At 36.6% G+C, this 16,580-nt stretch overlaps 1 protein-coding gene across 2 annotated transcripts in view; it reads left to right on the top strand.

Annotated features, from left to right (window-relative positions):
- Positions 1-16,580, top strand: part of Cow (Proteoglycan Cow) — an 82,056-nt gene that overhangs the window by 34,383 nt on the left and 31,093 nt on the right. For both annotated transcript variants that reach the window (XM_012369504.2, XM_067348792.1), the window contains 2 exons: positions 8,735-8,792; positions 15,832-15,934. In XM_012369504.2, the coding sequence (XP_012224927.1) occupies positions 8,735-8,792; positions 15,832-15,934 (161 nt within the window). The remainder of the gene's footprint in view (positions 1-8,734; positions 8,793-15,831; positions 15,935-16,580) is intronic.

The raw sequence follows: 16,580 nt of genomic DNA, 5'->3' as shown, positions 1-16,580 counted from the left end.
AATTTGTTAAATTTTTAATATATATTTTATTATAAATAAAACCGCTTTTAATAAATCGCTTGATAATAAATTGCAGTGATTATTTTAGGATTAATAATCGCAACGTAGGAAATCTCAAATAACAGTAATTTATTTGTAAAATATGAAGATTTTTACATTTTACGTAAACGTTATGCATGGTATTTTAGAAAGTTTGTGGTCTCTTAGAATGATGTTGGTTAAACGGCTTTTATCATCTTTATCGGTGGACGATCTTTCTTTCGTGATTCCGATTCTGATTCGTCGATTTTAGAAGAAAGAAATCGTAAAAGTGCTATCAATCCGATCGTTAGAACGAAATGCGGGCTCATTTCAACTAGGAACGATTTCTAGATCCTCTCGTAGATTAACGCGCCATTTTGATCTTAATTGGTAATCGGATTGATTCCGCCGAGACCGTTTCCACGGATTACAAACATCTTGAAATTTCCATTAATCTGCGTTCACAAACGGAGATAAGCTCTTGGCGGAATGGCGCAAGGGGTTCACGCGATATGATAATAACAATTTTCTTAATGCATGCATTCTTACAATTAGTGTCATGCACTTTCATAAAGCTGCGAGAAGAAAAACCGGTAATCAAAATAAAAAGACGGACGCTGATGTCATTTCAGAGTCACGTCTCACGAAGACAGGGTTGATTTTACCTTCAACATTTGTCAGATATCTCGACGTGGAAGGAGCTTATTTGCAATGCGCGTTCCAACAAGCACTATCGCGAAACTATAAATAACTGTGATCTTTTGAGGCGTGGCGGGTTGAAAATTATATCGAGTCGTTTACATCATTCTCTCTCTCTCTCTCTCTCTCTTTTCTCGTTACAAAGCACGGTGGGCGTGAATTATGGTTAATGCACATCTACTACATTAGCCTACCCATGTTATAATTAACTTTTTGAGCATCCGCATTTTGAAGCTGCTCATTGTTCACTCTGGAACACGCGTGACTTCTTTCTTCCTTTATTAATTAATTTTCCGCTCGTTAATTCTTTCTTTGCTCGACGTTGTTTACCATTGCGCGATTTCTTCTCTGTCATTTATTTTTGCACTATCTTAAGCGAATAAACGGGAATTTTTCTCTTTACTAACTGGATCGTATTTCAACGGGACGAACTATCCTTTACGCGGAAACATAGATACTCTTTCTTTTTTTTTTTTTTTAAATGCATGACCAGTTTTATTTCGTACGTGGTAGAATAAATTTGTGGGTCACATATTACTCACGTGCGGAATACTTTATTGCCTAAACGTGCACACTGTAAGAAGCTATAAAGTAAAATACGCGGCAATCGAGATATACGTGTTTACAATAGCAAGTAGATATTTTTACGTCGATTCGCTTCTACGTAGCATTACATGGACGCTAAACTAGACTACTGTCTGCGAATAAGGTTATATATAAGGGTTACGGTTGCCAATAGTAAATCAACTTATCGACATCACCGAGCCGCGTTATGTAAGGAGCTCTGATATTAACAACGAATCTATTTATAAAAATCTTTATATGAAATCTTTTCTGGCATTTCATGAGGAATGATAATTAACTTGGTTAAGCACGTCAACAGATACATTGAAGCCTCTTTCATTAAAATTTGGATACAAATATCAACAGAAAGATTCGAGAATTGCATCAAACAACGCGAAAAGAATTTTTCTTTTTTTTTCTTTTTTTTTTTTGAAGTATTGGTTGAGAAAAAAATTATAAGTTATAAAAAGTTCAGACTATTGGTGTCTCGACGTCTCTCTTATTTCATACACTTTGACGATTTTATTTTATTTTATCTTATACCAATTTATATATGGTTTTTATTGGAAATATTTACCTTATCATGAGTTTAATGCAAGTATAACATAAATTTTTACGATATTATATAAACACGAAATAAAAAACGCTTATCTGTATATAATTTTATATTTACAGTAACTTCACGAATCATCTATTATCATTAGTTACGCTAATTATAAATCATCAATAAATGTTTGATCGGATTTCATCGTGTTTCAGCATTCTTACGCGCGATGCGTCAGTTTGTAAAATGACACAAAGCGATTTTTTCTTTCACAAAGGAGATAAAGAGCGAACAAGAGATGAGGTTTCTGTAGAGTAAGGGAACGTGGCTTGGTGATATCGATAAGCTGATTTACGATCGATGACCGCGCGCACGATATAGAATGCTTGCCAGCAAGGAATATACCCAGTTGCAGCGATGGCGAACGTGTCCCGGAGGTAATACATTTTATAGTGGACCCTGTGAAATTCCACTGCAATTCGGTCCTCTGAGACTCACCCCGATGACCCCTTCCTAATATTCGGTTAAGCGTCGTTGCCGGGGCTTCGTACGAATTGTCGCCTTTCCGCGGGGCACGAGTTCACGAATTCGCATCGCGCAATCCGCGTGTCAACAACAAATAATGCTGACAGCGGCGATAATGATTTATAGTTCGTATTTATCGTAGATCGGAATGTTTGGAAAACATTCGCGAAATATAGTTATGTTATACTAGCGCGGACAATAATCCGCGAATGATATTAAAAAAGTACAATTTTATTTTTTAATGCGACAGCTTTTCACATCGTTGTGAATGCAAAAACATTTCTGGTAAAAATGTAACAAGCATTATTGCGATCATAGTCGGTGCTGTTTAAACCCACGGCATGTTTTATTACTCGGAAATGTCGTTTTGTTGCGTTAAAAACACCAAAATGTATAGTAAAAAATTTTAAATCTATCTATCTGAATATAAGAATTACAAAATACTAGCGGAAAATATCCAGAGCAATGGTTCAGAGTATGTATGAATGGTAAAGAGTAATTACAAATCTGTCAGAACGTCGCGAAATAACATCAGTTGTATTCTACTTCAGTAATGTAAATGAAAAACACCTGCAGCTAGAATAACTTTACTTCAAAAATTTCTTTAAAAATAGTGTAATAATGAGTAAAACGACGAGTCACTTTTATTTAGAGAAAAATATAAAAACTGCATATACACTTAAAATATATGATGTATATTTGGCTTGCTAAATGAAAATATCAAACAGCTCTTTAGATTGTACGACGTTATCAAAAAATTATGGTTTGTAATTGGTTACGTGCTTCATACCAGTGATATTGTCGGAGTTTGGAGCTTACAAGTCTCTATATTATAATATAACGACATTACTACTGCATAAGTTTGTAAAAGCTAAGAATCTTAGACTACGATATCATTGCGACTTATCTGGGTACCTAACTCTTGAGGGTCTATGCAACTCGTTAATTATTGTCAAAACTTGATTAAAAACTTTGTTTTTAATACAGCTCCTTTTTTCTCTCTCCTTTTTTAATTATTATTATTATTATTATTATTATTATTATTATTATTATTGAAATCACGTGTGCATGTTTAATGGAATGTTTGCGCTAAAGTAATCAATTTCTTTATATTATTAAAAAAACAAAATTTCTCCAAATAATTTTTGCTTTATTTCAATTTTTTTCACGTCTCCGTTACAAGATTTATAGACATCGTGAAAATAATATTTGTAGGCTCACATAATCTAGAAATTCTCCTAGCACAGCAAACTAGACGATTTGCGTCGCTCCAAAATACGAGTCAATTCGCGCAGCCTTTGGAAAGCCTTAAGCGGTTGTCGCGGTAATCGGATAGAGAAGTTGCCGCGACTGCGTCGACGGAGTGTCCGCGCGATTGCAAGCGAACGAGCGGACGATTCCGGGCTCTTGGCTGCGTTTCAAAGCCGTTTCGTGGCCCTCGAGGGCCGTTGCAGTCGAGGACCCGCAGCCGATTAACCTAAATCCCCGCCATCCTTTTTGCAATTCACGCGATCGGCGATGGGAAAGCGAGATTCGCGGTTCCGCGTTCGTTCGATCAAAAGAAACTGATAATGGGCGTGGCGCGAAGAACGATTTTCTTCTATCTTGTGGAAATTATCAGTTTGCAGTTGTAAGGTAACTCGTGTCAAGTTTTGCTAATAATACGAGTGGTTTATCAAAAATTATATCGCTGATGCGTTTGTAAAAACGTGAGCGGAATATATACTAATAATTCTGCTAAAACCAACGTACTTTCTGAAAATATTTGTTGTAGCAATATTAATAGCATGATACATTGCGAGCGAGCGAACGAGAGAGAGAGAGAGAGAGAGAGAGAGAGAGAAACGAAAACAACCCCACCAAATACCGCGAGTCGATTTCGAAACTCGTAACATTAGAACATTTACCAAAATAAAGTTTAAACTCGATTTTAACTCGATTATAGATAAATTTTTGTGTCGTGCTTTTTTTGGCACTATAATTGTGAAACTAAAATATAAAATAAGTGTACATAAACCGCTAAGTATGTAAAGACATCTTGTATGCCACATTTTTGCGCACGACCAGTTAGCAAAGAAGGAAAGACGAATACGAGAGCCGCTAATTGCTAAAGTTTCATAGTCAAGTATTCTTTTCCTCATTGTAATGCTTTTGCGTAGCATTTTCTCCAAGGATCTGCACGAATGTAAGCGATGTAGAGCGCGTAAAGAAAAAACTAGATTGTTCGGGAAAAGTTTGTCCAACTTCTTTTCACGCATTAATGTTTTTAAAATGGATTAACGCCGAGAGATTAAATGAATTGAGTTTGCAGTATCGAAAAACAATGTACAATGGATCGATAAACAAATTCTCTTCATCTTACTTTTTTAGAAGGCAAAGATAGAGATAGATAAGATCGATGAATAAAATATGCAATTGCCTTTCGGAGATATCGCGTAGATATTATATTTCATGCATTTGATGCATTTGAATTGCCTAATCCCATTTGAGACGTATAATATATTTCGTTTATTTCCAATATTCAAACTCGAATATAACTAACATTGTATACCACGTAATAAATTAATCGCATAAATTTATTTAATGAAACTGCGGTCAATGTGAAGCTTTGTATAATAATAGAGCAATTAAAATTAAAACAAAAAAAAAAAAATTACCGCGAAAGTGTCAATTACTGGACATTCGGCACTTGGTTTTTTAAAGTATGTATGTGAAACAATTTCAAATGAATGAAAAGTAGATTTTTAATTTTAACTTTATAATTAATAATGTTTCTAGATTTGTGTGCATAGTTGAATAGTGGCAATATAATTAAATGCATACGTAAATTTATAGTTATAAAAATTTATGCACAATTTAAATCGATAATACGTAGTCGACTATAATTTTACATTGAGATAGAAAAACCTGTTTGGAAATTGATTAATTCCGTTTCTTTTGATTTAAGCTGCTCTTGTCCAAACGCATCCTTGCAAGCTTGGAAGGCCGTTTTGACGGCCACTAATAATTCATAAGTAGCCACGTGCGAGGAAAAGTGGCAAATTATTCCGGCCGGAGAGTAACGGAATTACAAAGCGGGCGTTATGCATTCGCGCGAATGCGGCGCGACGTGGTGCGCGCAAATGCATGCACGCTACCGTGGTTGCCCGTTCCGCATACGAGACGTAATGTCAGTAGACGCCTACATTTTGTTAATGAATGCCGTGCGAGCAAAGCGCCTTGTTGCACTTGGAAACTGCAGCTTGCTGCAAGTCGAACATTTATTTCTCACATATCGTAGTTGCGCGTATCGCGCAACGTTTATTGCGGCAACATTTAACATTATCTAGAAGGAGAGAGAGAAGAGCAGATCTTTAATGGATATCTAATGGACATGTCTAAGTATACTATCACCTCTGAAATTTCAAGGTATTGTACATAATCTCTATTAAGTTTGACGTTAATGACATATGGACACACATAACGTTTGCATAAGGAACTTAAGAAAAACTTGCGCTATGTTTTATGTTCGTTCTTGTATGTTTATAATACTTGTAGAAAATAATGGTTTATCTTCTGGTATTAAACTCGATTTTCCTTCCTTACGGCACTGCGCGTTCATATCTGTTTTATTTTATAGTAACTCGTATAAAAACATTGTGTTAAAGTGCATTACATATTCAGAATAAATATGTCGATTACATGCATGATGTACCACAAGAATTTACTAATTCTTATGTATAAATGATAGATATGATTAATATTTATGAACAAGATAGCATATTCTAAAGGAAATGAAAATATCAGTTAAATATTATAAACACTTAAATAACAACTAATTATGTAAATATATTAAGTAAAAAATATTTATATGACGTACAGTTAGCACGAGACACGACGAAATCCTTTAAACTTAAACGGATAAATATTTTAGAGTTTCCCCTAAATTTCATCATTCTATCGTTATAATACTGTTTGAGACGTAGGTTAATATATTCACGATTGTTAATACACTCGCATAGCTGCGCAACATGAAATTCCGTACAATAATGCGATTCAAACACAGATATGCCTTCTATTTTCTGTGTGAAACCGTTCCGCGGTAAGGCAACTTTTCGAATCGCACCTTTTTCTCTCGCTTTTTTCGACATTTTCCGCTCGTTTTTCAGCTTTATCCGGTGACTCGATAAATTTCACAACGGTAAAAGCCGGAATTCGCCGCAGTTTCCCCATTTGTTGGCAAATTCGCTTGGTCTCCGCAACTGGGCGGTGTATATTTTATTTATTTACCAAATGGATTCTACAGCATACCTTCTCTTATCATAACCAAAATTAGACGATAAAATATTCGTTACTGCAAGGTAAAGTAATATTGCATTAGCACGGATTAATCCAAATATAATATATCCAAAGTAAAATTTATTATTAAAGTAAACTTGTCGCAAAAGTGATATTAGAATTATGTAATTAATTGCTACTAAAATGAACATGATTGAAAACGATTAAAGGTTTGTGATTGTTTAAACAAAACAAAGTTGACTATGAATAAAATCGTACAAATCGCGCAAAGTCGCAATTTTTAACAATTTCTATTCTGCAGTGCTAAACATTTAGAATGAGAGCCAATAAAACAGCACAGCGGTAGAGAGACGAAAGCTTCGTAAAGCAATGCGCTATTTGTCAGACATGTTCACGTTTCGCCGAGATAAACTAGGGCGTTAGGTCGTACGTCCGTCGAGAGAAACGTATCACAATTCATTGTGTCAAGATCCTGAAAATGCAGCTGTTGAAAATGCTGAAAAATTATGTCGGTTTTCTGATTGACTTTTCCGAAAATCTGCCGCGATTTCCGCGACCTTCGAATCTCGCCGCTATTGATCACTCTTCTCTATTTTTCAACTCCGCAAAACACACCACTTTCTCTATGTTTTTGCGTTTGTAAAACATAATACAACAAGCAGCATTCGATACTCGGCGATTCTATTTTTCATGGAGCTCGTAATTTTATAACGGCGCTACGGCACGTTTGCACCGTGCCGCAGGTTTTATTTTTGCAAGACTTTTTCGTTGGTCTCTCCGTCCGACTCTCCATATTTCGCACGATCATTTTTGCTGGCTACGGGAATAGCGCGCCGCGTTGGTCGCGTGCATGTTTTCATTCTTCGTCGCTGACGTCATTTTACGAGCTGTTTACAACAACTATTTATTTAGGATAACGTTCGACGTTATCCTGATTGCCCGTATTATACGTGCCATTTGTTTTCGCGCAACATTTGCATTTCTGTCGCAATCCCTATTCCCGTAAAATGGGTGTCGCTAGGCAATTAAACAGAAGTAATATTTTGTGATCGAGGATGTACCAGGCGACGACGGCTTTTCTGATTTGTAGATTCAACGGTTCTATTTCGAGCCCTCGAATTTGCTTCGATCCGAAGTTAGTCGAATAAAGTTTGTAATTACCTTTTCGCAAACAGAAAAAGCTTACAATTTATTCTCATTGGCAATCAACCTTGAAAACTACTCTAGTGGACTTTTTCAAAGGAAATGGTTTTAAACAGCATACATTTCATTTATTATGTAAAATGTGTAAGTAGTGCAATTACACGTACTTTGTGTAAAACATTTCAAAAAAGTTAGTTTGTCTCAAAGAGTCAAGATCCTTATTTTTTTAGTCGAATATATTTTATTGAAATGAGTGTCCTTTTTTATTTCTCGATTATTGTTCAGTATTTTATTAGAGATATCGACAGATATCGCGCGATATTAATGCACATTTGTAATTCCACAACATTACAAGCGTTTGATGCTACTATTCTTTTATCGATTTGGCTGCGTTATTTTATGAAGCCTAAGTAACTTACGGTCGATCTGTGGAGCGTGGTCAGTAACCTACATTTCAGGCAGTTTCCCATAGGTATTTTAGATATTATCCACGAATTGTTGCAAACTGGCACGTGAACTATCACGCGAGCTCTTACAAGCTCGTTCCTCTTCGTCCTTCTATTTCCGATATTTCTCCCCCCAACTCTCGCTCCTTTCCATCACCTCTTTATCGCTGACCTCGGCCTGAACTTCATACAGATTACGCGTTCTTATTTTGCTCGGTAACCCTGAATTTCATGCACGTGACAAGCAATCGTTCGTCATATTTTCTGTTTACGTACATACGGCAACTTTCATACCGCATCAATCGAACTGCATTTTGGCGCAAAACGCCATTTACCCTTGATTTCGTGACGGTGCGAAAACACGACCTTCAACGAGTCTATGTTCTATATTCGCGTGTCCCCATTATATCTCAAAATAAATTTTAATCAGCATATATATACATGTATGTACGATGTATATGTGTAGATGTAAATCGATCTTCTCTATAATGGCAATTTTTTTTCTTTCTTTCAGGATGATACCCGCATAATGAAAGTTGGAGACAAAAAACGCTGGATACATGATCCGAACAGTGAGTAGCATTACATTAAAAATATTTGCATGTATTTACAATTGTAGATATCTATTTTTAATCTACAACTTTTAAACCAATTTGTAATAATGTTTTTTTATTTTGTTCTAAATGTAAGGTACATTTATTAATGACTCAATATGATAAAAAATATGCACAGCTGACGAGACAAAAACGAAGCGTAATTATTATTTTGTAATAAACATTGTTGTTATGATTTTGTTTCGCGAGATAAATCAGACTTTATTTTAATTGCACATGGGAACTGGACAAAATATTTTAACATTTATATATTAATCGTATCAGATGACGTTTGGGTGGGTATTGGACATTATTGCCGATTCGTCGATCGAATTGTGTTATGACATATCAAATGAATTTCATGCGGTGTGTAGTTCCCTCGAGTATAGATCGTCGTACGCGATGTCATTGCCCGCCTTTCGAATGCCTCGCGATTTTTCACCTCCGCGGTGATGCACGTTCGCGAACTTTTCGCACCAGGAGGATCGTAAAGCCGGATATACGTACGACCGGTATGAATTCGAATGGAATCTCTTCGCCCGTCGACTGGTTCGCTAGGCGAAATGTGATATTTATCACGAGCGTTGCCGCTAAATTCCGCAGAAAATTCCAAATATTATATATACTTCGCCTTGCACCAGTAGAATATCGTGAAAATCTGAAGTAAAAGCCGGAACGATAGACGGTTGGTAAAAATGACGTGAACATTCTCAATAAGAATATCACGCGGCGCGCATGATGTGCCTCAACAAATATTTTTTTTCTTACAAATATTACATAGAAATGTAAAATTGAAGTTTGTGATGAAACTTCTGCATTTGACGTTTAAGGGCATCTCACTGGTCCCACGTTATCAAACTGACAGTATTTCATTCAAATCATGATAATTTCTTCAATTTCCTACATTTTATCGGATCCAACGAGTTAAATAAATTTTAGTATTTATTGCAACATTTCTTTTTCACTGTTCTTCTCGTTTTTCTCGCTTCTTCTTTCTTCTCAACTCTTTTCGAATCGGTTTTGACGGTTTCGTGTGTGAACATTCTCGCGGATGCGTATAATATTCTTTAATTCATAAATACTATGTTTTTTTATTAATTTATACATTAATATACATATATACAAATCTATTTATACGTCTAACTATAATTGTGTAAAACGACGTGCTTTCAGAAAAGCTATCAACTAATTATAGTTTCCTTTATGTTTTGAAATCGGTTTAGTTCGCCTAAATGCTGTGTTATGCATATTCAATAATATGTAATTATAATCACATATTGTACTATATATTTACGTTATTCAATGTACAAAGTGCACGCACAACGTGACGTGAAAGTTTATTGATACGATTGCCAATGCTTGTTATATAATTAAGTGAATAATTCTGTTAACTATAATTAATAATGAGTGAATACTGAACGTATGGCCAAAACATGATTTTCTATTACATTGCAATTACGTGTTGCAATCAAGCTGTGAAAATTTTATTTTAAAAGCGTACTTGTAATTCTTGAAATTATACTTTACTTAAAATTTGAAAGCCGGGAGATTGCAGTCATTTATAAAAAATAACTTTCAAGCAATTTATCTTAAAAATGATGCTCATTTTGGTACTATAGTTTTCAAGTTTATTCTATGAAAAAAAAACTTTGATAAAAAATATAAATGCAAGTCGCAGTTACGACAGAGTTGATAAAAATGATGTTCATCGTCAACGTTTTAAAAGCAAAGAGGCACCAAGCGCCTTGGGAATTTTTAATGAAAACTGGGTGAAAACTTTTAACGTTACAAGGTGAGGTGTACGATGATGAGAATATGTTGAATTCGCGATGTACACCTCTATTCCTTCCAATTTTCTTTCCGAAAATTTCTTATTAGCGCGCATGTTATAGCAAATTCTTAAGTAAAGTGCTATAAAGGTCGTAGTAACGACGATAGGTTCCGTTTCACGCTCTTTAACGCGAAATAGTTTAAGGGTCGGTGGAAGCTGAACGATGGAGAAGCTAAGATGAGTCGAGTCACGTATTTAATACTCCTTTCCATAGAATCTTCTTCCGCGCTCGATTTTGCGATGTTATTCGCGCTGATCGTCGTTTTCCTTCGGGCGATGAAGCAGGTAGTACATGATACATCCTTAATTCTTACGCGAATTTTATAGATGTTTATCGACTTGCGTACATGGACGTTTTTTTAAATAACAGAATTATTTTTATATTGCATTTATACAAGATACATATATATATATATATATATTTATTTACTGTAAAAATTCTAATATTTATTATTTTTTATTTTAGTATTTTTACATTTTGCGACATAATTTGAATGAATTCTTATGACAATCCGTGATTTAGTTTACCATTGGAAATATCTTACTTTACGCTGATATAATGACTCAAAATTCTCTCGGAATTCGACAAAGTAAAATACTCGACTTCGCCATGCATAAATTGTAATATATTATATCAAGCGATACGCATGATTACACGTTGTGTATACGTCTTAATTATGTGATATTTGTAACGATCTGTGCAAGATATTTATTTGTGACGGGAGTACAAATTAATGTTTCAGCGTACAGATATAATTGTGGACTTGCCTGTAATAATAATGCGATCTTATAGGATAATACATACGTTGCGAACATTTCATTATTAGCTGATAATGTACAATGTAGAAAGAGAGGGGAGTGTAGTTAGCGGATAATACCCGTATCACGATACATCTCGATGCATATGTCACTTATGTTCGATCGAATTTAACGTATTAGAAGCTATGTCATTATGTAAATTCTATCCCGTTTGTCGAGCAATTCTGTTCTCAATGCAGAAAATATACACTAATAGATTTTTTGTTGCGCGTAGTATCGAAATAAAATTGAAAACACATCCATGTCAGACGCTCGGGGAGGATTTTGAAGGTGCTTATTTCGAAATGCCGACCAAGTCCCTACATCGGCGCGTAACGAATCAATTTGCTCTAAAAGCACGCGCCACTTAATCGTCCTATGAGGGCATGTATCATTACTGCGGGACAGAGTCATCGGAGCGCATGCAAATATGCGTTCGCGCATGGCGCACAGTGTGGCGCGTCGAGGTGTCTCAGGACACTGCGCGCGATTGCATCCGCCTGCATCCGCTACATCAAATGCAAGCCCATGTTATCGTGTCGTGCGCCGTTATCGGGCGTCTCGTTGTTCTCCACGCCATCGATTCGCGCCAGTACTATTAGCGTCGTTGATCAAATTCCATCTCACAAATACGCACGCACGATTGATCGATCCCGCGCCGAGACGTTTAATTCGCAGCAAATGCCCCCAGTTCCGAATGCATTGTGCCGTGTAATCGTCAGTATTGTAATATGCGTCGTATAATCTATATTGTAATGTCATTGAACTGCGCGCGCTCACTCTCGACACCGTAGATATTTACGCGATTTATGGTATACGCGTAGCGGATCCTCCCCCCTCGCAGGGACGATGTTGATAATAAATGGGATGAGAGGATCTTGGCCATCTTTTCGCCAACTATCGATTGCCCTCATAAATCGTGTTCGGGGCTTCGAAAGAACCCCCGCGAACGTCTCGAGGCACATAATTCGAGTATCCGCGGAAGAAAGGTAAACGAAGAGCCGCGGCTTTCCGCTTCTTTTCTCTTTTGGCTGAATTAATAACTGTATGAGCGATTACAATACGGTAGCAAAAGTTAGCCGTTAACATGACAATGCTGACCTGCCACAGCAAAGGGGATTTCAACCATCTTTTATGAACTTTTGAAACAAAAGGTGGATTACTATCACCGGCGGCGACTACGACCGGGAGGAACAGTTCCAAGTAAATTAGCGCGCTCGTCGAGCAAGCGAGCCGAGAAGTCTTGAGAAATCCGGTCCTTTCTGCAATTATAATATATTCCGTCCTCGTGCCACCTGACGTTCGTCATATTCTGTTGAGTTGCCGCTGTGGAGGTCTTGTCCTTTTTCTTCTCTGCATTCCGCCCGCCTACATTCTTTCGCTCTTTTTTGCTTTACCGTATAATCAACGCCACAATCTGTGGGAACAGGGAATACTTCTGTCTTGCGTAACTTTTGTTCTCTTACTCGAAACAATCCTCAATTATATTTACTTTTTTTTTTTCCAACAACTATTTCAGAACTTTATCATTTTGTCGAGCGTAGCAAACAGCCGACGTGAAATTGTATTGTTGTTTTTAACGCCTTCCCTGCTATGCAGAACTTTAGTATTTCATTTATATCTCAAGCCACTTGACGCATTTTCGTCATACTTTTTCATCTCTTTACTTTTTAATCTACAGCTTCTCGCTTTTTATGATTTTGATGTGTGCTAAATAGTTGTTGGCGGATAAAGGGGAGGGATTTTTTATTGAAATCTTTTTTCCCAAGAATTGTACAACATTTTTCTGCAAGATTCGTGATTACATCATTAATTTTTTAATCTGAGTAACATAATGCAAAACTTTGTGCGTTGAATAATTAATACTCAGATCTATGCTCGCGTAAATTCACAAGACTCGTACAGTCGTACAATCTCTTAAATTCGTCGGAAACGCACTTGGCCGGAATATCTGAAATATTTTTCTCAAGCAGCTAGAAAGCCAGCCGCTCGCTACAAAACTCCCGACTTTACTACCGCGAAATCCGGAGTTACGCTCGGCGGATTCGTTCGATCCGACTCGAAGAAGCGCTCAAATATGGCCGGCAAATGCTTACATTCAATACTTTTCTTCGTCTTGTCGAAGACTCAGTGCTTTCTCCAGAACGACGTGCATTCGCTTCCGAGTTTGGACTCTCGCATCGCGAGAGAAAACTGCCGCATCGCGTTATCTTCCTTTCTGACAACACCTTTTTCACGCGAGAAAACTACGATGTGGAATACTTGGTCCATTAAACAGGATTTGTGGCGATATCCCGCAACATGTAAGATCTTACCACAGATCGCTCATTCCGAGATACAGCGCGCGCGACACACGCCTGCGGAGGACATGCGTCTTCGTCTAGCCGATCCACGGGAAAGTTTTCAGCTAGACGACAAGCAGAAACGTGACAGGGCTTAGCTATATAGCCACGTTCCTCCCCTTCCCGTCTAATCCCGCGAAATTAAGCCGTCAGGAAAGTCTCGACCGGGTCTTCTTAATTCATGTACGGTCGACTCTAATTCCGACCCAACGCTGTCCCGTTTGTGCGATATTACTTCTACCGCATCCAGAGACAAGCTCCGCATCACGGGAGAAACTTTTAATTGGATATTTTGAAATCTTTAACGTGCGGGATGGGATGATGGGTGGCTCCTCTTTTATCGGCTAACAAGAAAGGTGGCCGTCTGCTCTCTTGGCGCACGGTTGCCTTCCGCTCACTACTCGCATACTACTCGACGAGAAGAAACATTAAGCGATTTCACGCGACACCGCCGCGCTACAAAATTTTCCCGGATGTTCATAACTGTCACATAAACTCTTGAGCTTGAATTTTTATGAGTTTATAATAATGTTCACAAAATGTAACCTGCTCGTTTGCATTAATAACGTAGCAATAGTAATGTTTTTTTATTTAATTCGGGGCATTGTAACGTTACGAATTCCTTTCAAATATTTCTAAATATTATTGGAATGTGGAAAACGTATCTTTCAAGTATTTATTCAAGTATTTATAATAGTATTGTGGTGCACTTTTATGTACATAATGATTTAAGTAATACGATAATAAATAAGGTTTTAAATAAGCTTTAAGATATTATCAAGTCTTTGTGGATATTCATAACTGTCACACGAAAGCGAACATTGCAAACGAACTTTCATAAGTTTATAACAGTATTCATAATGTAGTTTACGTCATAGTAATGTAAGTAATATAATAAGCTTTCGGATAAACTTACAATTAATTGCATAAAAGCAAGGTGACAAAGCTGATTGTACTAAGTAGTTATAGTTTATTTGACAACCGTGATGGTAGTTTGGACCGCGCGCAATTATTTCAGCATTAATAATAATTATAATAATATAACTATTACATTTGTTAATTACAGTAATTGGAACAGTTACATCTATTACATTTGTTTGAATTATAATTACAGTATTTCTAATATAAATTCACTGCATCACATACTAATTATATTAATTATTGTGCACTTGATGTGTCATCTTATTGCAAATGAGGTCAATTAAGTCTGTTTAAAAAGCATACAAATTATTATTATTGAAAATAATTGCCTCAAAATCTTCAGATTATAAGGCAAATTTTTGAAGCGAGGACACAGTCTTGCGAGCCGTACTCCGACACACATGTTTTTTTATTTTTGCATACCGAAAAGCTGTGTGACCGAAGTAGGGTCCCATTTTGATATTGATTGCAAGAACAGCAGGCGAGGAGAAGACATCGACGATGCTTGGTTCTGGGGTTAATGGAGAAGAGAGATTCGATCCGTTGGCGTATTCCCCTCCCCCCCCCCCCTCTCGAACGACCAATATCGCTTGTCGGCGATTTCCAGTCGAATGGAAATGCTCAGTGCGCTAGCGGATACCCACTGTGCATCCACTGCGGATCACACACACACAAACACACACGCGCGCGCGCGCGCACACACACACAATGAAGCGTTTTACTTCTTGGAGAGAAAATTCATTCGGATTGACGGTGCTGTATCGATCGCTTTCACAGTAATCATTACGGTTTTCGTTATTACGGCAAACAATTATTGCACAATAAACGATAACGTATTGTGCGTTTTGCACTAGGAAGAATTATGAAGCCGTGATGATTAACCTCCAACGATTATACGTCGCGTTATTCATGGCATCGGTTATAAACAGCTCGATAAACATTACAGGAAATGCGTCTTTAGTTTAGCGTGACTGCAGGAAGGATGACGATCATCAATGTAATTAAATTTACATAGCTATTACACATTTCCGTGTTATAATGAATAATAGAGAAGAAAATTTATTGATTCTTGTCTGTAGTGTTACAAAATAGCATAAAATTAACTTTTGTTTGTTTCTTGTTTCAGGTGAGCTTTGTCGCCCGCTCAATTGCAAGAAGAAGGAACTCTGTCTTTTGGAGGACACATTCACGGCCGTTTGCGTCTCGAAGAAGGAACTTCATAAATCAGGGTGAGTGTTCGATTATTTATTTTCATTTTCTTGAATACAAGATCACTTTAAGATAGGATATTCTGAATGACCAAACTCGATTAATTAACGAGTTCCTTATCACAGATGCTCAAATTTAACAAGTTATTAACACGTTCTCTCTTTTCATGATAAGTGAAAGACGAAATATTTTGCAGTATCGGTTATCTTTTAATTATCGGTTAGCTTTTAATAATAAACAAGTTTCTCCAACAATTCAATTCAACGAATGAAAATAAAAGTAAATGTATTTCTATTGTATGCTGCTTATTAAATATCTACTTGTTAGCATTAATTTCCTACAAACCATCAATAATTTCACACTATCAAATTATCTCAAGTGTATATAATTTGTGTCTATAATTTTAACGCAAGTAAAAATGAGTGCAATACAAGACAATAAATAGAATAAATACCAGAATTTGTTATTGCTATATTTAAATATGCAATACCCATGTGCGATAACACTCGAATGTTACTACTGCTTGCCGCTACTCGATATAATATAATCATATTGTTGTGCATATGTATATACGCTGCCAATGTTGGCATTTAAGTATCGCCGCAAAATGCATTAAATCGCACTCGAAGTCGTATCGGTGACCATTGATTCTTCTCACGGTGCTTA

This window comes from Linepithema humile, chromosome 2 (genome assembly GCF_040581485.1).
Source record: "Linepithema humile isolate Giens D197 chromosome 2, Lhum_UNIL_v1.0, whole genome shotgun sequence".
Classification (NCBI taxonomy): Eukaryota; Metazoa; Arthropoda; class Insecta; order Hymenoptera; family Formicidae; genus Linepithema; species Linepithema humile.
This window is presented reverse-complemented; position numbering and strand designations above follow the sequence as displayed.